This window comes from Hemitrygon akajei, unplaced genomic scaffold (genome assembly GCF_048418815.1).
Source record: "Hemitrygon akajei unplaced genomic scaffold, sHemAka1.3 Scf000047, whole genome shotgun sequence".
Classification (NCBI taxonomy): domain Eukaryota; kingdom Metazoa; phylum Chordata; class Chondrichthyes; order Myliobatiformes; family Dasyatidae; genus Hemitrygon; species Hemitrygon akajei.
Window position 1 is genome coordinate 2,646,724 of NW_027331933.1, and position 21,700 is coordinate 2,668,423.

The following is a 21,700-nucleotide window of genomic DNA, read 5'->3' on the forward strand; positions in this document are numbered from 1 at the left end:
CGGGAAGGAGATACAGAAGCCTGAAAGCTCAGGCTCAGCGATTCAGGATCAGTGTTTCCCCGCTGCCACCTGTTTCTCAGTTTTGTTTTCTCTATATTTATTTATCCTGTATTTCACTGTACTGCTACCGTAAAGTTAACAATTTCACGACGTACGTCTGTGATATTAACTCTGTTTCTCATTCTTTAAATGTACCTTTGAAAACTTTGATTCTGATTCAGGTGCAAGGGGGGGTTATGTGTAAGATCGAACTTGAATTAGTTGAAAGCCTATCAGAACCTCGTGTACTGTGCTGTAATATTCTATGTTCTGTGTTCGACCGAGCGTACCGTGTCTTGCTATAATTAAGTAAGTCTATTAATCATTTAAAGCTACAACGCCTTTCTTTTCCAGACTACTCTCAATGCGTCTGATAATACTGCAGGAGAATTTAAAAAACAATAGGCCACAAATATCAGTGCCGACCGCTGGATGATCTCGATATCTTTGCTCGGAAGGGACTCGCCAAGTATTATAAGTAATGAATTGCCCTCGGTGTTCAGACTACGCCGGTCATGGGGTATGAAGGGAAATATCTGGACAAACAGGAACATTAGCGATAGTCAGTATGGGCCAGTGCGTAGTAGGTCATGTCAAACCTATCTCACAGAGCTTTACGAGGTAGTTACCAGGAATGGTGTAGAAGGCAAGTCAGTGGATGCCGTCTACAGGGACTTCAGCAAGGAATTTCTCAAGGTTCCGTAGGGGAGGATGCTCGAGAAGGTTCAGTCGCTTGGCTTTCATGATGAACTATTAAATTGCTGTCACCATTGGCTACGTTTGGGAAACTAGAGTGTGGTAATAAATGGTTGTCTCTTTGTTTGGGGACCTGTGACGAGTGGAGTGCTGCACGGATCGTTGCTTTCATCATTGTTTGTTGTTTGTCATCTGTATTAACAATCTGGATAATGATGACGTTAACTGGATCAGCAAACTGCCGATGACAGCAGCAATAACTGTGTAGTTGTCAGCGAGGAAGAGTCCCAGAGCATGGTACCAGAAACGGGATCAGGACCAGCCGGAACAATGGGCTGAAAAAAAGCGGATCTGGTTTAACGCAGACAAGTGTTAGATGTTGCACTCCAGGAGGACCAGCCAGGGTTGGTCTGACACAATGAGAACAGGGCACCGAGAAGTACGATAGAACAAACGAATCTGAGAATGCAGGTCCGTAATTCAATGAAAGTTGCCGCTCAGTTAGATAGGGTCGTCAAAACAGCTTTTCGCACATTGGCCTTCCTAGATCAAAGTACTGAGTACAGGAGTTGGGATGTTACGTTGCTGTGGTTTCAGGCTTTATTGCGGCCCAATTTAAAATATTGTGTGCGGTTGGGCTCAACTATCTGCAGGAAAGATGCAAATAAGACTGAAAGAATGCAGATAAAGAATTACACAGCTATTGCCGGGACTGAATGTTTTTAATTAAAAAGAAAGATTACCTGTGTTAGCTCTATTCCCGAGGAGGTAGAAGACTGAGTGAAGATTTGATAGAGGTATACAACAATATGAGGCGGATGGAGAGTGTAAATGCAAGCAGGCTTTCTCCACTGATGTTGGGCGAGAATACAACTGGAGATCATGGGCGAAGGGTGAAATGTGAAATGTTTAAGGGAATAATGAGAGGAAACTTCTTCACCCAGAGGGTGATCAGAGTGTAGACAGTGCTGCCAACACAAATGGTAATTGAGATTCCGATTTCAACTTTTAAGAGATGATTGGAGAAGTACACGGATGAGAGGGATACGGATGTCCACGGACCAGGTCCGGGTCGATGGGATTAGGCAGTGTAAATAATTCCTCCCTGACCTGACGGGCTGAAGGCCCTGTTTCTGTGCAGTGGCAGTTTCCTATGGCAGTCTGACTGTATGTCTGGGTTAGAACCTCAGTGTCTCACAGCACCGACCAATCTAGAAAGTCGTTGATACTGTTCGATCCCTCTGTCCTTGCACACACTGAAGCATGGAGACTGAGTGAAATGGATGGTTACAGCATGAGGAGATGGAAGCACAAATGTGAGATGATGAGGGGAGTATCACACCACAGGAATATGCCCTCACTCCTTCAGTTAGGCGGTAAAGACAATAGTTCCGGTCTGGAGGTGGGTGTGACAGTGGTCAAATCTGTTGCTTCATCGGTGGTACAGGGGATCATTAGCCCTGATACTACACAACAAAGGGTTCATTTAATCCGAATCCTGTCCTCGGTCAGAAATTGGAGGTGGGAAACCTCGGAAGTCGTTGGATGCTTGGAGTTGTGGAGACGCCATATTTTTATTGTGTTGAATATTAACTCCTGGACGATATATTACTTTCTGCGTCTCCATGTCTTGGAGTCGAAAGTCTTTACTAAATGTTGTATGATTGCACTTACAGATGTTTGTTAACTATTGAACAAATAAGGACATGTCATTTTCTGCGATATTTTGAAAATATGAATCCATTGCGGATTTAACATATAGCACGAGTTATGGACATAATTGAGTTCAATTGAAAGAGAAATAGAAAGATTACGGCCATGAATAACTTCATGGTAGTCATGTGTTTCTGTAGTTTGTGTGGGATGGATGATTGAAATAATCCTCTTTTTCACTATTCATGAGGCAGAACATTTGTGTCTCCTTGCGAGAAGTGTTTTCCAGGAACTAATGCGATATTCGGAGTCTGCATATCTTGCCGAAATTCTATGAAGTGTTAATGTATGTGAGACTCAGGTCTCCACATCTCACTCTCCTATGTTCTTTAGAATACGTGCTGAGGCCTTTTACTTTGGAAATTGTTTATTCTGTATTCTCCAATTGCCTGCGATGGTTTTGCAGGAAGACAAGTCTGAGTCCGGATGTTTGGTTTGCTTTCGCCGCGTATTTAGTTTGTGTAATTATGTATGATTCATTTATTATGGATTTCTGATGGAGACGCGGACTCCACACCGGCCGTGTGGATTCAGGGTTAAAGGGATCGCAATTTGACCGTTTCTACACCCGACACGATAAATTCACGATTCAGAGGAAATTTGCATTAGGATAAAATGATGTCTACTTGAATTGGCAATTTGGAATTGGCATTTTGGAAGGCTGGTCTTTTAATGAGCAGCAAAAGCTGCTGCTGAACACTTCGAAATGCTAGTTTTAAGTTGTAGGTCTCATTGGAAAAGATTGTTTTGAGGTCATTGTAGCATCTGCCCTGTAATATGTAAATGGAAGGTCAGTTTAGATAACGTGGCGGTGTCATCATTAGCTCAACGGTTTGCTTACATCATCAACCCTAATTCCATTAATTATCCAGCTGCTGCTGGGTGGTCAGATTAAATCGGTTATTTCCCTCTATAACTGCGAAGTCCAAATATAGTTGTAAAGTGTACCGAAATTTCGGCCCACTACTGACATAATACTCACCCGTTTGTAATTCGAAGGAGTCTCCCTATTATCTTTCGTCAACAAAGGAATAACACTTGCCAACCCACCGCCCCAACCCCCCAGTCTTCTTGTTCTACTTCCATGGCCAGCGAAGACACAAATATCCCGTCCAAAAGTACAGCAATATCTTCGCTCGCCTTCCACAATAACCTAGACTATATCCCTTCCGGCATAGGGGAATCATCTATCATAATGTTTTCCAAGTTTCCGGCGCATCCTCTTTCTTAGCGTCGGCATGTTCTAGCCTTTTGACTCTGTGTTCATATTCATCAATGTATTCAGTAAGGACCCTTCACCACTTCCTTGACTCCAAACACAATTTTCCTCTGATCTGCCCACACTCGATCTAGTCATCCTCCTGTTCTTCCCTTACTTCAGTGCAACTCGCTAAGGCATTCACAACTCCCCTTATACCTTTTCTAAGTCCATTGTTAAATTCTTTGTTGTCTGCATAGTGACTTGCCATAACCCTACCCGATCCTTTCTTCCTAAACCTAAACTATCTTTTTTCTTCTTCTTGATTCGTACATAATTCTGCTCAGCTTGGGTTACCTTACGCTGTCATCCTTTCCCTGTGTCAATGAGACAAGCCCTTACTGAACCCCATGTCGGTGCTCCCTGAACAATCTCCACAGATCTGCTGCGCATTACCCAGAGTGCATCATTTCCCAATGTACGTTCCCAAGTTCCTGCCAGGTAACACCATACATTGCAGACCTCAAATTCCAGGCTCCCTTCTCCTATCCCTGTGCAAGGTAAATGTTGGGGAGTTCTTCCTGTTGTTTTGAAATGCTGACCCGCAGAGAGATCTGTCACCGGACCGGTTTGTTTTTCTAATAGTTGATCCGGTATCGACTGTTTGCGAGTCCGCCTTTCTTCTTATAGTGGCATGAATCCATCCTGGACACAACTGAGAAATTATGCCATACCTGAACCTGTTACCCGACCCTGTCCATTTTGAAATATCTTAAACCAGGAAAGTCCTGAAGCCATCCCTGCCCTTGTGACAATCGAGTGTCTGTGATGACTTGAACCAATTTAACACTAACTCCAGCAGCATTGAACGTTTGCATTGCTACCTTTCAGAACTGTATGAAGTAATCAATATTCCGCCAATTCTGCAATTTCCGGAATATGATTGTTTGAATTAATGGCATATTTGGCAAAATATTTAATTGTAAAACGCCTTTAATTGAAAACTCCGCTGACTTACCATTAGACAGTTGCGTTATCTACACAGATGGCCATTTAATGTAAACACATACTTCATTCCATTCCTCAGCTCTTCTCTGAATTTCCTCTGTGTCAGTGTATAGATACAAGTATTGGTGCACATGCTGAGCATTTGCAACATGAACCCAAATTGCTGTAGGATGTATACCGGGGAACTCAAATATCTGTCCTCGTAGAAATAGTTTTCCAATCGCCATTTCAGGGAATGGGCTACATTGGGCATCCACAATAATATGAAATTAGCTGATATAGAAAATAACAAAATCATCGATTTTCTGCGATTTTCCACCTCGGCATCTTTCTGATTGTCGCTGCTATGCCGAAGCTTTCTGCGGACCCTATTTGCCACAATGATATGTCTTACGGTTAACCCGTTAAACACCAGGATTAAGCCGATTGGTAGCAATGGTGTTAAAATACAGTCCAGTATTGTGTATCCTCTCCACACGGGTGAAGTAGCGTATTCATATGTGCCGGTGCACCGCCACGGAATGTTGTCAATGATGTCATAAGGTTCAATGGCAAAATAAATCGGGACACATCTCCCGCAGCTCACTATAACCACGGTCACCATAACCACCGTTGCTGTTCTCTCGGTGCAGTATCGCTCCCGCAGCTTTCGGCAACATATTGCGATGAAGCGATCGAAGGTAAAACTGACCGTCAACCAAACAGAACAGTCCGTCGTTACAGTCACAAATACAATTGTCAGAGCGCATACAGGAGTGATGAGCAGGGATCTGGAATAAATGTAGATATTGTTGGTCTGTTCCACTAAAGCAACAACGATAACCACCATCAGATCCGCTGTCGCCATTTCAACCAGGTAACGGGTGATGCATTTGGAGAGTCCGCATTTTCCCCGAGATAGGATCACAATCGCCGTTAAATTAACTGCAAGAAATTGAAAAAAAAATAGAAATATAATTAGATTAAATGGAGATAAAGTTGGTCTGTTCCACTAAAGTAACATCGATAACCACCATCAGATCCGCTGTTGCCATTCCAACCAGGTAACGGGTGATGCATTTTCCCCGAGAGAGGATCACAGTCGCTGTTAAATTAACTACAAGATAATTGGAAATAAAATCGAAATATTGTTAGCAGCATCTCCGTGAATGCCCCCATTCTTCCGATGCTGTGCAGGGTTTGGTAGTTTGGAAGTGGAAAGCGGGAATCCAGTGTGTGCGGTCTCCGTCGCTGCACCCCGGCTGCAGGACAATGACGGATGTGAGTGTCAGTGGATTGGCGACATTCCCACACTTTAGAGCGAGGCATCTGAGTTCCCCGACTCACGTACCGGAGAGCAGTCGATCGCTCCTGTAAACAACATCATGTCCATTATTAGAGGTGAAATAGCTGAAGGGATTGTTTGTAGCCGTGACAAAGTGGAGTCAATGAGATATAAAGCACGAGTTCTCATTTACTGACTTACAGAGGAACAGACCTACGTGTCATTTAAATAAGCTGCCACGTTGTTATAAGGTCGAACTGTCTGCACTGATAGAGACTCGGGCTTGGAAAAGCAGTGACCAGCATCACTTCAGAAAGCTTAGCGATGTGAAATTGTGAAACAACGACAATATCGGCACCAACTTAATTGACAAAAGAAAGAAAACACTGCTATCAAAGTACGGATAATGAAAATAAAACCATTAGATGCCTGAATCCTCCGTTCCGGGAACACGTTTCAGCCGATGGTAGAATCTGTGCTCAGTAACAGTGCGGATACCGCAGTACAGTAACGACGGCACCATACATAAAGTGAGCAACTCCAGCATCTTACCGGGGACGCCAACCGCTACGAGTGTGGGATAGAAAATGGCCGCGATGTAGTAAATCGCCGCATATCCCATATTCCGTCAGAAGCAGCGTTCAGTTGTACGGAGCGTTTCAGCTGCTCAGATGGACTGGCGATCGGTTTAGCAGACTTTTATTGAGGAGAGAGCAATTCCACTGAGGCAATTAGCGTGGTTATCACGTCAGGGGCATTAGTGACAACCAACTGCACAAACACTTACGTTAAACTATTTTTACTCACTCTGTCACCGTGTCACGAATTTGACTCCTCAAGGGACATTGCAATCTTCTTACTTTAAACCAAAGTATAATGTGAATTTGCCAATTTATGTTCCATGACAACTGACCTCAGCTATTGAAACAGGACATTTTTGTATCAGTGTTTATGGAGGCGTTCATAATGAAGTCGATTTATTTTGTAGCATTCAACGGAGCACATTTTCTTCCAAAATTGAGGGAAGGAGTTTGTTCTGGCGGGTGAAATGGAGAACGCTTCTTCATTCTTTTCTTTCGTTCGTTCCAGTCATTCCGGGCGGTTTGAGTGTTGGAAATCACAGTGAGAGCTGACACGTGTTACAATAAAATACACTGCACATGTATTCCACGGCACAATTTAAAAGATCCACAGCGATATTCCAGAGATCTGTGATCAAAAAGGGAACGTGTTTTCGGGAGATTAGCGAGGGCTGCGGATAGTTTGAAGAACAATGTTTTCCAGCGCACACATGGGCCGTTTGGCAGGAACCTGACCTCTGCCAGTGAATGACTTGACCACCACATACCCGTGACCTGCGATGCAGTCTATTTAACTTTAAACATATTCTCAAACCTGCCACAATTTTACCACTATTTCTCCATCCATTCTCTCTTTGAACAAAAGTAGCAAGTGAAATCTGGGAATCTTCCGCAGGTTTCAAAGCTGTTCTATTATTTGTTACGAAGCTGTATTTCTTTTCTCCTGATTTACTGTCAGGTATATTGCACTTCGAGCGTCACTCTAAGTATGTGCAGAACAGCGGATGTGTTCAAGCTCACCTGTCAATCACACTTCCTTCTGCTCCTGCAGTGCAGCGCTACATGCCGATTGTGGTTCTCATACTGATGAGCGGCCCTCGGCTTATTGGAGAACGTATCATCACTCTGTTTCCATTGTGGAACTCGCACTAACGTGAGACCCTCGGTTGACTCGAGAAAGTATCACCTCTCTGACTTCAAATTCATCCTCTCAAAGTGAATCACTTCGTACTTTTCTGGGTTGAACTCCATCTGTAACTTCTCAGCGCTGCTCTGGGTCCTGTCACTGTCCTGTTGTAAACTCTGATTATCTTCTATACTCTCCGTAATTCCACCAAATTCCACATCATTGAAAATACAATAATTCACCGTTCCACTTCCTTATTCACATCATTTTTAAAGCACAGAAATCCGGGGTGTCTCAGAACAGATCTGTGCAGGGCACCACAGGCACCAGCATCCAAAGGGAAAACGCTCCATCCACAACTATTCTCTGCCTTCTTAGGCGTCAGTCCTGAATCCACAAGTCACCTTTACCAGGATGCCAAGTCTTCTAACGTTCTGAAAGGTCCTACCATGTTTAACCGAAGGCTGACCGCCTCATCCTCACAGAATTGAACCAGACCCGTGAGAGATGATCTGCCCCTCACAGAGCCATACCGATTCTCCCAAATCAGGTAATGCTTCTCCAAATTCTCCTAATTCCTGTGTCTAAGAATGTTCTCCAATAATTTGCCCGTCACTGAAGTAGGACTCACCGCTTCCAGCAGTCACCCAGGGATTTCCCTGACCACACAAGAGGACTTACCTATCCTAATGTTTTTTATTAAAGTTCCAGCACATCCTCTCTCTTAAATTCGATATGTTGTCACACATCACCCGTTTAACGCTCTCCTCACAAACGTTCCTGTGACTGATGAATACTGTACTGAAGACTTCATTCAGGACCTGCCTTTCTTCCCCCGACCTCAGGGGCCTGTTTCATCTTCTATCCCCAACAGGTCCTACACTCACTCCAGTTATCCTTTTCTTCACATACATCAAGAATGGCTTGGGATTTTCCTTAAATTTACTGCAGACTTTTTGTAGATGTTTCTAGTTATCATAATTCCATTCTTCGGTTTGTCCCCGGCAAATTTGTAAATCTACAGCCATGTCTGATCCTTGCTTTCAAATCCTGAGGTCAGTTTCCTGAAGCTTCTTTCTTCCTCTTGAACAGATGTTTCACATCTCTTGTCAACCATGGTTCCTTCACCCTACCGTCCTTCCCCTGTCTGAATGGGGCAAACCTATCCAGAACCCCCTTGTAAGTGCAGCCTAAAACACACTGACATTTCCGTTATGCATTTTCCAGGACATCTCCGTCCCCGACTGATACTTTGATGTTTCAGCCTAATATCATCATAATTCCACTTACAAGGTTAATTCCTTTGGGAACTGACACAGGGCTCTGGGACGTGAGCGGGTGGTGTGATTAATTTGGACCCTGACACGGGGCAGTGGACAATGGGATGGGTATGCGGAATGACACGAGGTTGTGGGGACACAGCGGGGCGTGGAGATTACTTGGTGACTGACGCGGACCTGTGTCAGTAGTGTATGAAACCCTTTTACGAAAGGAGGGCGCTGGACCACTTATGATATGCCTACCACACCACCGACGCCTTACACATCTGGAGAAGAAGGATGCTTATGTGAAAATGCTATTATTGGACTACAGTTCAGTATTCAACACCATAATTGCCCCCAGGCTCGACAGGAAGCTCAGAGATCTCGTCCTTGACCCTGCCTCTCAGATCGCCAGCAGGTTGTAAGAGTGGGCTCCCTCACCTCCACGCCTCTGACCTTCAACTCAGGAACCCCTCAGGGCCATGTAATGAGTCACCTCCCTTACTCCCTGTATACCCAGTACTGTATCGCAATCCACAGCTCCAATCTGTTAATTACATTTGGCGACGATACTACATTGATTGGACTAATCTCAAAAAAATAACGAAGTGGCCTACAGGGAAAAAGTTATCTCTCTGACACAGTGACGTCAAGTAAAAGAAGCTACTCCCTCAATGTCGCAAATCAAAGGAGCTGGTTGTGGATTACAGGAGGAATGGAGACGTGCTAACCCCTATTGACATCAATGGATCTGGGGTTGAGACGGTGAACAGTTTTAAGTTCCTGCCATCCACATCACCGAGGACCTCACGTGGTCTGTTCATCCCAGCCGTGAACTGAAAAAGCACAACAGCTCATTTCGAGAGTGTATGCTGTTTTGGGCAGCTGATCTTAGAAAGGATGGGCTAACACTTGAGCGAGTTTAACAGAGGTCTATGGAAATGATTCCAGAGCTGAATATCTTGTCATATGAAGAGAATGTGATGGGTGATTCAATTTAAATCTATTCAATGTCCCCGATGGGCTGGATGATGTCCGAATGCGTCCTATGGTGGGAGAGTCTAGGACCAGAGGAGGCAGTTTCTGAATAGAGGGTCATCCATTTGCAACGTTGATGAGATTAGCCAGAGTGTGGTGAATCTGTGGAATTCGTTGCCACAGGCAGATGTAGAGGCCAAGACTTTGTGCTTATTTAAGACAGAGACTGATAGACTCTTGACTAGATAGGACATGAAGGGATACAGGGAGAAAGCCGGCGATTGGGTCTGAGAGGAAAATTGGATCAGCCAGGATGAAATGGCGGAGCAGACTCGATATCCTAACTCTGCTCCCACGTCTTTTGGTCTTATGTTTAATATCCGTCTCTCAGTTGTATTGTATCTGGCTGATCTGGTTCATACACTGTCAGCTCTATTACAACTTTCATAATTTTGCTCTGCACTTATCCTGTCTAATGTTCATGCTTATATCTTTAGAATACAGGTCTACTATTTAATTAATTCTTCTACCTTTGATGATGAAGGGACGATCGACTGTCTATAAAGGGTTTGTTAACCTAGAATAATAATTATTATGTTTTACTTGTTTCTTAGCTCCACCCAGTATAACTTGAGACACAGCGGTCGCGAAGCACACTCACTTCTCAGTTGGCTAAGAAACTGTGTGCTCAGATCGCTGGGATGTCTTCTGTGGACGGACATGAGTGGGTCACTTGATCTTCCACAGTGACCATTTCTTCATGTTTCTGTATTATGCTCTCATTTAAGTTTAGTGGTGTGTATTTTGCATTAGTTTTACACATGCCGGCATGCAGTGCTCAATTCTGGTTTCGTTAAGAAAAACACCTGAAGAGGATTTTTTAAAAAATTAACACCCTTCTCCGAGTTTCACCGATGAAGAACCTCCTCGTTATTCTTCCTCTCCTGCACCACTACACTTCTTACTCTGACTTATCATCTTTTTTTAAAAAAAACAATAATTCAATAGTATCGTGGACAGAAGTGAGTATAGATGGCATTACTAATGAGAAAATGTGCTTTGGAAGTTGGAACGCCTGGAGGTAGATAAGACTCCTGGACCAGATGATGTACACCTCAGGGTTCAGAAAGAGGTAGTCGAAGAGTTTGTGAAGTCATTAGAGTCACGGAACATGACAACACAGGAAAATGCCATTCAGCCATTCTAGTCTGTGCCAAGCCATTAATCTACCTAGTTCCAGCAACCTCTAACGGGACCATAGTCATCCATTCCCTCCCATCCATATACTCATCCGAACTTCTCTGAAATATTGAAAATCGAGCCTGCCACTTGCTCTGGCGGCGCATTCCACATTCTCACCGCCTCCGAGTGAAGACCTTCCCACACATGTTTCTCTTAAAGAATGAGTAATGATCTTTCAAGAGTGTCTCGATTTTGAAGTGTTTCTGGCGAACTAGGAAGTTGCAAATGTCACCCCACTCTTTAAGAAGGAAGGGAGGCGGAAGAAAGGAAATTATAGAACAGTTAGTCAGTGGTTAGATTCCATTAAGGATGATTTTTCAGGGTACTTTGCGCATGCTAAAGTGGGGCAAATTAAGGTTTTCTTCAGGATGTATATTGCCTGACAAATCTCTTGGAATTCTTTGACAAAATAACAAGCAGAATAGACAAAGGAGAGGCAGTGGATGTTTTCCTCTTGGATTTTCAGATGGTTCTTAACGCCTTGTCGCACATGAGGCGGCCAAACAACATCCCAGGTCATGGTATCACAGCAAAGATACTGGCACGGATCGAAGATTGGTTTACTGCCATGAGGCAAATAGTTAGAACAATGCGAGCCTATTCTGTTTGCTACCGGTAACCAATGGCGTTCCTCTGGAGTCGGTAATGAGATTGCTTCTGTTCATGTTAGCGTCGACGATTTGGATGACAGAGTTGGTGGCTTGGTGACCGACTTTGTAGTTGCTACGAAGGTAGGTGCCGTATAGGCAGCTTAGAGCAAAGTGGGTGTCTGCAGAAGGATTCAGACAGGTTTGAAGAACACACAATGAAGTGGCAGATGGAATACAGTGTAGGGACTGCGGTCTGCAGTCAGGTACACAGGATCACTCAGTATAATGTTGCACGAAATTTTTTACCAAAACACTCCGACACAAGACGGGCTTCATTTTGTTACAGACAAAAATGCCAGTTTGGTACTACAAGTAAACTACATTTCCACATTGGTGACACCCTCGCTATCTGTGAAAACTGTGACGAGATCCTAAGGTGTATTCAATATGGATTGTGGAGAGAGAGAGAGGGAGAGGGAGAGGGAGGGGGGGGGGAAGAGAGAGAGAGAGAGAGAGAGAGAGGAGAGAGAGAGAGAGAGAGAGAGAGGGGAGGGAGGGAGGGAGGGAGGGAGGGAGGGAGGGAGGGAGAGGGAGAGGGAGAGGGAGAGGGAGAGGGAGAGGGAGAGGGAGAGGGAGAGGGAGAGGGAGAGGGAGGAGGGAGAGGGAGAGGGAGAGGGAGGAGAGGAGAGAGAGAGAGAGAGAGAGAGAGAGAGAGAGAGAGAGAGAGAGAGGAGAGAGAGAGAGAGAGAGAGAGAGAGAGCACCGAACAGCTCGTGAGTCGCCACGGTTACGGAAGGGCGGAGCTATATAATGGGCAGTTGGCGTTCAGCATATTTGGGATATATACAAGTTCAGCTGGATTTTCAGACAGACACACAGACTCACGGAGGACACGGACAGAAATACAGAAGAAATAGACACTGGATGAACTTTCAGTGCCCACGAAAGGGTGGGTTTTGCTCGCAGTGTGGAAAAGGGGGGACCAGTGGAAGGCTATCGGTGTGTTTAACCATTGTTTTGAGGGTAGAGTGAAATCTTTCTAAAGCCCCTTGTAATTCCGGATGGTATGTAGACGATGTAATTTGTTTTGCTCCCAGTTCATAAAATACCTGTTGGAATAATCCAGATATAAAATTACTTCCTTGATCAGACGGGATTTCTTGAGGCAAATCGAATAAAGTAAAAAAAAAACTCGGTAAGAGCCTTCGACACATTTTTAGCTTTAATATTTCTGAGAGGCATTGCCTCTGGGAATCTGGATGCAGTAACATAATAGTTAGCAGATACTGATGGCCAGCTTTAGTCTTTGGCAATGGGCCAACACAATCCACTATAACTTTGGAAAAGGTTTTCACCGAATGCAGGTATAGGCCGGAGTGGGGTCACTGGGATGACCTGAATTACGTTTAGCCAAAACTTGACAAGTGTGACAAATCCCAGCATTAATTTCTGGTTTACCCTGGTTATCCCTGCTACTGTTACGTACCCCGTAACTGGGTCACTTACAAGGAAAGATAGAGAGGTCCGTTGAGGTCTGATGGTACTATTTTTAACAGTATTTATTGATGAAATACACAAAAATAATATTAATGCAAACATACAGATAATACACGTCGTCAATACTAAATCTAAAAGCGCGGGGTATAATAATAATCAATAAGAAATAGCTCTATTGTTGTCTAGGGGATAATGTATTGTCCGATGGAAATATAAAAGTCACTCAAGTTCATTCAAGCACCATCCAGAGACAGAGAAGCAGTTTCAGCGACAGGTTACTATCGATGCAATGCTCCTCAGACAGGATGAAGAGGTAAATACTCCCCAATGCCATTAGGCTTTACAATTCAACCGCCAGGACTTAAGAACTTTTTAAAAGCTATTATTAATGCTTTTTGAGATAGTGATTTAGATGCATATCATATTTTTTACTGAGTTAAGTATTGTATGTAATTAGTTTTGCTACAACAAGTGTATGGGACATTGGAAAAAAAGTTGAATTTCCCCATGGGGATGAATAAAGTATCTATCTATCTATCTATCTATCTAAAAGTCACTCAAGTTCATTCAAGCTGCAGCTTTTGGTTGGAGAGAGAGACGGAGGCTTAGAACTTGCGCGGTTTTCCGTTTTATGATGTCGATCCTTCGAAATGGCGTCGGTGGTGATCTCTTCCTTAGCTAAGCCGCCTTCCGTGGTAGGGCCTCAATCCCGGGGCAACGGGAAAGGACACACGTGGGCCCTCCACCGGCTATTGCTATTAAACGCTGTCACGGAACTTCTAGCGTTTCTCCTGGTGCGTGTGTGTCAAGGGCTGTTCCCCAGACCCTCTTTTATCCTGACTCACAGGGTCTCAGAAGTCAAACAGGTTGGGATGATGCAATCCCTCCACCAACCCCCTCTGTTCATTGACTGGGGCTTCGATGAATCGTACAGTATTCAATACACAATTCCGTCTCCAAGAGAAAATGGCCGTTATCCGTGGCTTTGTCTCTCGGAGGCCCAGGACACATTCCAAACATTGAGGAATCTAGTGCAGAACACTACTCTTTTCGAAACTCTTATTCAGGGTAAACATAACTTTGAGTTAAATCAAACTGATCTGCTAATCTAGCAGACTCTTGCATAGTGGCAGAGTCATTTCCATCTAAATACGTCTTTATGTCATCAGGGACGCACTTTTTGAATTCTGCAATTAAAACCAACTCTTTCAAGCTGTTAAAATCATCATTTACATTTTTATATGTGCACCAGCGGGCAATACACACAAATTTCTCATAAGCAAATTCCATATAAGTCTGGTTCACAGATTTCTTCAAATTTCTAAACTTTTGCCTGTATGCTTCTGGGAAAAACTCGTAAGCTTCGAGCACAGCCTGTTTCACTATGTCATAATGTGTGGTGCGTGGCCATGTGGTTAAGGTGTTGAACTAGCGATCTGAAGGTCATGATTTCGAGCCTCAGCCAAGGCAGCATGTGTGTCCTTGAGCAAAGCACTGAACCACACACAGCTCCTGCACATTTATAGCCCAGTGGTGCTGATTGGTGCAGTATAAATAATCAGCTGCTTCATTAACTGTCAAAGCAGAATAGGCTTGCTGAGCCTTCCCCTTTGTTATACTTTATGAGACAATTTTCTGTCTGTTTTTCTGCCTCTCCAGCCTCAATCTGCCTCTGCCTTTCCGCAGCCTCCATCTTTAATTTTTCTCACTTGTACTGGAGCTCAAGCTCACTAGGTTTACTTTCAGGAAACACCTCCAACTCCTCCACTTTAAACACACTCTCAGATACATAATGTTCAGCTATTATCCTCTGCATCAGTGCCCTCCTCATTGTCGATTTCACTTTAGCAAGTTTTAACCTTTCAGCAATACTCAACAACTCAACCCTTCTGGCGTCCCCTAATGTCTCAGAGGTTGGCACTTCCTGACATCGATCAACATCCATTGCTGCAAATTTTCCACACAGAAATAAATCAAAAGAGATTTCCCCAATGAAATCGATAATTAATCAATCCTCAAATTTGATCATATCCCAGATGCAGGCCCCATTTTGTTACGAACCGTAACGCTTCAGAAATGAACTAGCAGCAACAGACTACTACTGGAGTCTGTTTTTGATGTGAAAACCACAATGCTTATTAGTATCCACTTATAATATAGTAACTTAAACAAGTTAAACAAAGATTAACAGTGTTATGTGTATATATGTGTGTAAATATAACTCCCAAACTATTGAGCTCGGGGGAAACAAGGCTTGGAGTCTTCAGATGGTAAAGTATGAAAGTTCAGTTCATCCACAAAATAGGTGATGAGAGAGATATTTGTAATTCAGGGTAAATGTCGAGAGAAGGCAGTTATGTCGAACAGCAAGGGAGATGAGGCTGAGTACAGAGCTATGGTGTAAATCTTTGTCACATGGTACGAGCAGAATCATCTGCAGCTTAATGTGAAAAAGACTAAGGAGCTGGTGGTGGACCTGAGGAGGGCTAAGGCACCGGTGACCCCTGTTTCCATCCAAGGGTCAGTGCGGACATGGTGGAAGATTACAAATACCTGGGGATACAAATTGACAATAAACTGGACTAGTCAAAGAACACTCAGGCTGTTTACAAGGGTCAGAGCCGTCTCTATTTCCTGAGGAGACTGAGGTCCTTTGACATCTACCAGACGATGGTGAGGATGTTCTATGAGGCTGTGGTGACCAGTGCTATCATGTTTGCTGTTGTGTGCTGGGGCAGCAGGCTGAGGGTAGCAGACACCAACAGAATCAACAAACTCATTCGTAATGACAGTGATGTTCTGGGGGTGGAACTGCACTCTCTGGTGGTGGTGTCTGAAAAGAGGATGCTGTCCAAGTTGCATGCCATCTTGGACAATGAATCCCATCCACTCCATAATGTACTGGTTAGGCACAGGAGTACATTCAGCCAGAGACTCATTCCACCGAGATGTAACACTAAGCGTCACAGGAAGTCACTCCTGCCTGTGGCCATCAAACTTTTCTAATCTTCCCTCAGAGTGTCAGACACCCTGAGCCAATAGGCTGGTCCTGGACCTACTTCCACTTGCAAAGATTAACTTATTATTATTTAATTATTGATGGTTTTATATTGCTATATTTCTACACTATTCTTGGTTGGTGCGGCTGTAACGAAACTCAATTTCCCTCAGGATCAATAAAGTACGTCTGTCTGTCTGTCTGTTCTACAGGTTACACAGTGTTAAAATGAGAGAACAGTAGCTGTAGATTTTATCCGTCATCTTTACAAATCTACATACGAATTATCACCAAAAGTGACTTGTCATGAGGGGTATCATCTTCAAATGAATGACCACATCACACCCAGGCAAGGGTTAACACATAAGTGGTCTCCACAGGATATCCCAAATCAGATCCACTCCTATGGATCAAATGAGGTGACAACCACACATTCGATGTACGGTGAATGGATAATTAACCCACCCTTGCGGGCATAGGAAAGTTCTAAACAGTGACCTTTGGCCACTAGTTCCCTGGTTTCAATCCTTCCATTTTTCATCCGTCTCCATCTGACTCTCAGTGTCTGTGTCCTCAGTTAAAACTAAACAAGCTGCGAGCGATGTAAACAAGCTGCAAGTCAGACTGATTCACCTTCTTAATCTCTCTTAAAATGACAGTCCATATCAAACGAAACCTTGGGATTCATAACAATGGCCACTCCCCACTATGAACTGACTTGTGTTCCAGTATTTGGGATGACTGAGTGAATCCTTTCCCACAGACTGAGCAGGTGAACGGCTTCTCCCCAGTGTGAACTTGCTGATGTCTCTGTAAGTTAGCTAACCGAGTGAATCTCTTCCCACAGACTGAGCAGGTGAACGGCTTCTCCCCAGTGTGAACTCGCTGATGACTATGTAGGTTGGATGAGTGAGCGAATCTCTTCCCACATTCTGAGCAGGTGAACGGCTTCTTCCCAATGTGAACTCGATGATGTCTCTGTAGATTGGATGACTGAGTGAATCTCATCCCACATTCTGAGCAGGTGAACGGCTTCTCCCCAGTGTGAACTCGCTGATGTACCAGTAAGGTGTATGACTCAGTGAATCCTTTCCCACATTCTGAGCAGGTGAAAGGCCACTCCCCAGTGTGAACTTGCTGGTGTGCCAGTAGTTGAGATGACCGAGTGAATCCCTTCCCACACTCTGAGCAGGTGAATGGCCTCTCTCCACTGTGAACTCGCTGATGACTATGTAGGTTGGATGAGTGAGCGAATCTCTTCCCACATTCTGAGCAGGTGAATGGCTTCTCCCCAGTGTGAACTCGCTGATGACTCTGTAGATGGGATATCTGTCTGAATCCCTTCCCACATTCTGAGCAGGTGAACGGCTTCTCCCCAGTGTGAACTCGCTGATGACTCTGTAAGGTGGATGACTCAGTGAATCTCTTCCCACAGACTGAGCAGGTGAACGGCTTCTCCCCAGTGTGAACTCGCTGATGTACCAGTAAGGTGGATGACCGAGTGAATCCCTTCCCACATTCTGAGCAGGTGAACAGCCTCTCCCCAGTGTGAACTCGCTGGTGAGCCATTAGGTCAGATGACAGAGTGAATCCTTTCCCAGATATTCAGCAGATGACAGCCACTGCCCGGTGTGAACTGACTGTTGTGTCCACAGGTGGGAAGACTGACTGAATCCTTTCTCACACACAGAACAGGTGAATGGCCTTGCCCAGTGTGAACTTGCTGATGTACCTTCAATTGTGATAACCGAGTGAATCCATTCCCACTGTTTGAGCAGGTGAACAGCCTTTCTCCTGTGTAAAATGACGGGTTGCCAGTTGGTCAAATGACTGAGTGAATCCCTCCCCACAGTCTGAGCAGGAAGGATGGTCGATTGAATCCCTCGCTCCACTTCTTAAATATCTGGACAGAGACAACCAAACTGGTGTGCCGTGTTTGAACTTCCTGGAGACAAATTCCTTCTTGTTTTTAACCTGTAAAAAGATTTACAAAATCCATCAATGGGTGTAGGACAACATTTCAGATGAGATTACTTGAGTTACCAAGGTTTGATCTGGTATCATACTGTTACAGTGAAGTTCTACCCAGGTTGGACAGAGAAATCATCTCCTGACTGGGCAGAGTGCTGGTATCTGGAATGACCATCAATTCCCTGATGCTGTTCCTGTTTCTATAAGAATGGGGCATTTCTGCCATCTCCAATTTGTACCTTGGCTGAGTTGGACTCTCTCCATTGGTATTATTCCCTGTTCCTGCTGAGCTGCATGGGTGCCTGGCCCCACAGTAACAAAAACAGTCTCACGCAATTCGCCTTTCTTGATGTGCATCTGGGATTTTCATTTATGTATTATTAACTTAAAGTGCCACAGTTTTAATGCCATATAAAAAATTCCTGTTGAGGTGAATGGTTGGTCCGCACAGCTGTTAAAAAGACAGAGTGAACTTTTGTAATATTTCACATTCTTGTAGAAAATTACAACACAGGAACATGCCCTTTGGGCCATCTGGTCTTGTGCTGAACTATTTAATCTGCCCACTCCCATACCCCTACCATGCAGGTACCTACATGAACCTCTGAAATGTTGAAATCGAGCTTGCATGCACCACTTGAGCTGGCTGCTCATTCCACACCCGGCTGACTGTCTGTGTGAAGAAGTTTCCCCTCATGTTCACCTTAACATTTCACCTTTCACCCTTAACTCATGGCCTCTGGTTGTAGTCCCACCCCATCTCAGTGGTAAAAGCGAGCTTGCATTTACACTATCTATGCCCCTCTATCACAATCAAATCTCCCCTCAATCTCCTACAGTCCAAGGAATAAAGTCCTGACCTGTTCAATCTTTCCTTTTAACCCAAGTACTCCAGACCTGGCAACATCCTTGTGAATTTTCTCTGAACTCTTTCAAAGTCCTTACATCTTTCCTGTAGGTTGGTGACCAAAACTGCACTCAGTACTCCAAATTAGGCCTCACCAATGTCTTCTACAAGTCAACATAACATCCATCTATTGTTGTCAGTACTTTTGTTCATGAAGGCCATTGGGCTAAAATCTTCCCTTCCGTCTCTATCTAACTGTGATACCACTTCCAGTAAATTAAGGACTTTCTTCTTCAAGAGGTCCCTTTCTTCTACAACACTCCTCTGTGCCCGACCAGTCACTGTGAAAGCCCTCCCTTGGTAGGTCAGACCAAAGTGCAACAACTCACACTCGTCTGCATTAAATTCCATTTTCCATTTCTCAAACCATTTTGCCAGCTGGTCCAGATCGCACTGCAAGTTTAAATGCTTTTTTGGCATTGACTTGATGGGACAAATAGCCTGTTTCTTTACTGAACTTCTCCATGTTTCTATGGCAGAGAAGCTGGCCAAACTTGTTTGGAAGGGGAAGGGTAGGAGTGACAATTGAGCAGCAGTGGCTGGAGTTTCTGGAGCAATTCGGGGCCTGAGTGATTCCACAGAAGTGGAAGCATTAGAAAGACAGGAGGACACAACTGTGGTTAAAATGAGAAGCCAAAGCCAACATAAATGTCAAAGAGAGGGTAAACAAAAGAACAAAAACTATTCGGAAGCTTTGAGAAACCAAAAGAAGACAACAAAAAAATTCAGATGAGCTCAGTGCGTGGAATCATGACTTGTAGTCATTAATGGGTCTCAGTAGCACCCAACAGTCTGAGGCATTTAGAGGAACAAAATATATGAGGCTTCAATTTCTCTTCAAAAGCAAGGTTCCCTGGACCAGTTCCCTTTCAACTTTCATTTTGGCAGGCACATACAAACTCTGCATCCTCAAAAATTCACATCTGAAGGCCTCCCACTTATATGTACTCCTTTGCCAGGAAACAACCTGTCCCAAACCACACTTGTCAGATCCTTTCTGATACCATCAAAATTGACCTTTCTCCAATTTAGAATCTCAACCCGTGTTCCAGACCTCTCTTTTTCCATATTTACTTTGAATCTCATGGCATTATGATCACTAATTTCTGTCACCAGCCCTGATCAATTCCTAACAGCTTATTGCACACTTCTACATAGGAATTCTACGTATTGATTAAGGGCACATTTGACAAAATCTACCTCATCTAGTCCTTTACAGTTTAGGAGTCCCAGTCAATAAATGGAAAGTTAAAATCATTTACTGAATCAACCTTTTTGTTTATTGGCATGGTCTGCAATCTCTCTACAAATTTGTTCCTCTAAATCCCTCAGGCTGTTGGCTGCAACCAAGTCCGAATATTGGTTACAATATCATAATTCCTTGTCTTGAGCTCATCAGGCTTTCCTACGATGCTTCTTGCATTGTGATATACACAGCTCAGCACATTCATTGCACCAGTCTCAACCATCTAACTGCTGAATCTATCTATGATCTGAACATCTGACTGGTGTCAAGGAAACAAACCCTCCATCATTGTCACAAAAACAAAGGAGCTGATTGTGGACGACAGGAGGAATGGAGACAGGATAACCCCTATTGACATCAATGGATCTGGGGTTAAGAAGGTGAACAGCTTTAAGTTCCTCGGCATAAACATCACCAAGCACCTTACATTGTCTGTACATACCGGCTGTGTTGTGAAAAGAGCACAGCAGTACCTCTGTCACCTCAGATAGTTGAAAAAGTTGGGGATGGGGACCAAAATCCTGAGGACTTTCTACAGGGACACAATTGAGAGCATCCTGACTGGCTGCATCACTGCCTGGTATGGGAATTGTACTTCCCTTAATTGCAGGAAACTGCAGAGAGTGTTGCGAACAGCCCAGCACATCCGTAGTGGTGAACTTTCCACTATTCAGTACATTTACACAGACAGGTGTATAAAAAGGGCCCAAAGGATATCATGGACCAAATTCACCACAACCACAAACTGTTCCTGCTGCCACCATCCAGGAAATGGTACCACAGCAAAAGGACCAACAGGCTCCGGGACATCATCTTCCACCAGGCCATCAGACTGATTAATTCATGCTGATACAATTGCATTTCAATGTTATATTGACTGTCCTATGTACAAACGATCTATTATAAATTACCATAAATTACACATTGTACATTTAGATGGAGACATAACATAAAGATTTCTACTCCTCATGTTTATGAAGTATGTATCTAATAAAGTCAATTCAATTCAATTCACCCTCTCCATTATCTGTTTGCTCATTCTGGCTCCCATTCCCCTTGCAGCTTATTTTAACCACATCACCCGTTCAACCCACGCTAGCACTAGCATGCCTTACCACTTGGATATCAGTCCCCTCTTGTTCTGTTCCCCTAACTAATGAATCCCCTATCACCCCTTTGACTTTTCTCTGTCAGATAATCCCCTTCACCACCAGTTTCTAAAGTGGTCTACCTTTTGTTATGTTTCATGGGCACAAGAGTACTCTGCAATGTCTATTTAACCTCATTCCCCTTCCTGACTCTCTCACAGTTTCCTGTGTCCTGCACCTTGGGTGTAACTCACCTCTCTTCATGTCATATCTATCACCCCCAACTCCTGAATGAT

The 21,700-nt window shown here is 44.0% G+C and overlaps 1 protein-coding gene across 6 annotated transcripts in view; it reads right to left on the bottom strand.

Moving 5' to 3' along the window:
* Nucleotides 1-4,663: 4,663 nt before the first annotated feature.
* Nucleotides 4,664-21,700, bottom strand: part of LOC140720845 (uncharacterized) — a 202,431-nt gene continuing 185,394 nt past the window's right edge. For 5 of the 6 annotated variants that reach the window (XM_073035707.1, XM_073035703.1, XM_073035702.1 and 2 more), the window contains one exon: nucleotides 13,344-18,166. In XM_073035707.1, the coding sequence (XP_072891808.1) occupies nucleotides 16,877-17,761 (885 nt within the window). In that variant the 5' untranslated portion in view covers nucleotides 17,762-18,166 and the 3' untranslated portion in view covers nucleotides 13,344-16,876. Of the gene's footprint in view, nucleotides 5,579-13,343; nucleotides 18,167-21,700 lie in introns of those variants that run through there. The other variant, XR_012097267.1, reaches the window with a different exon arrangement.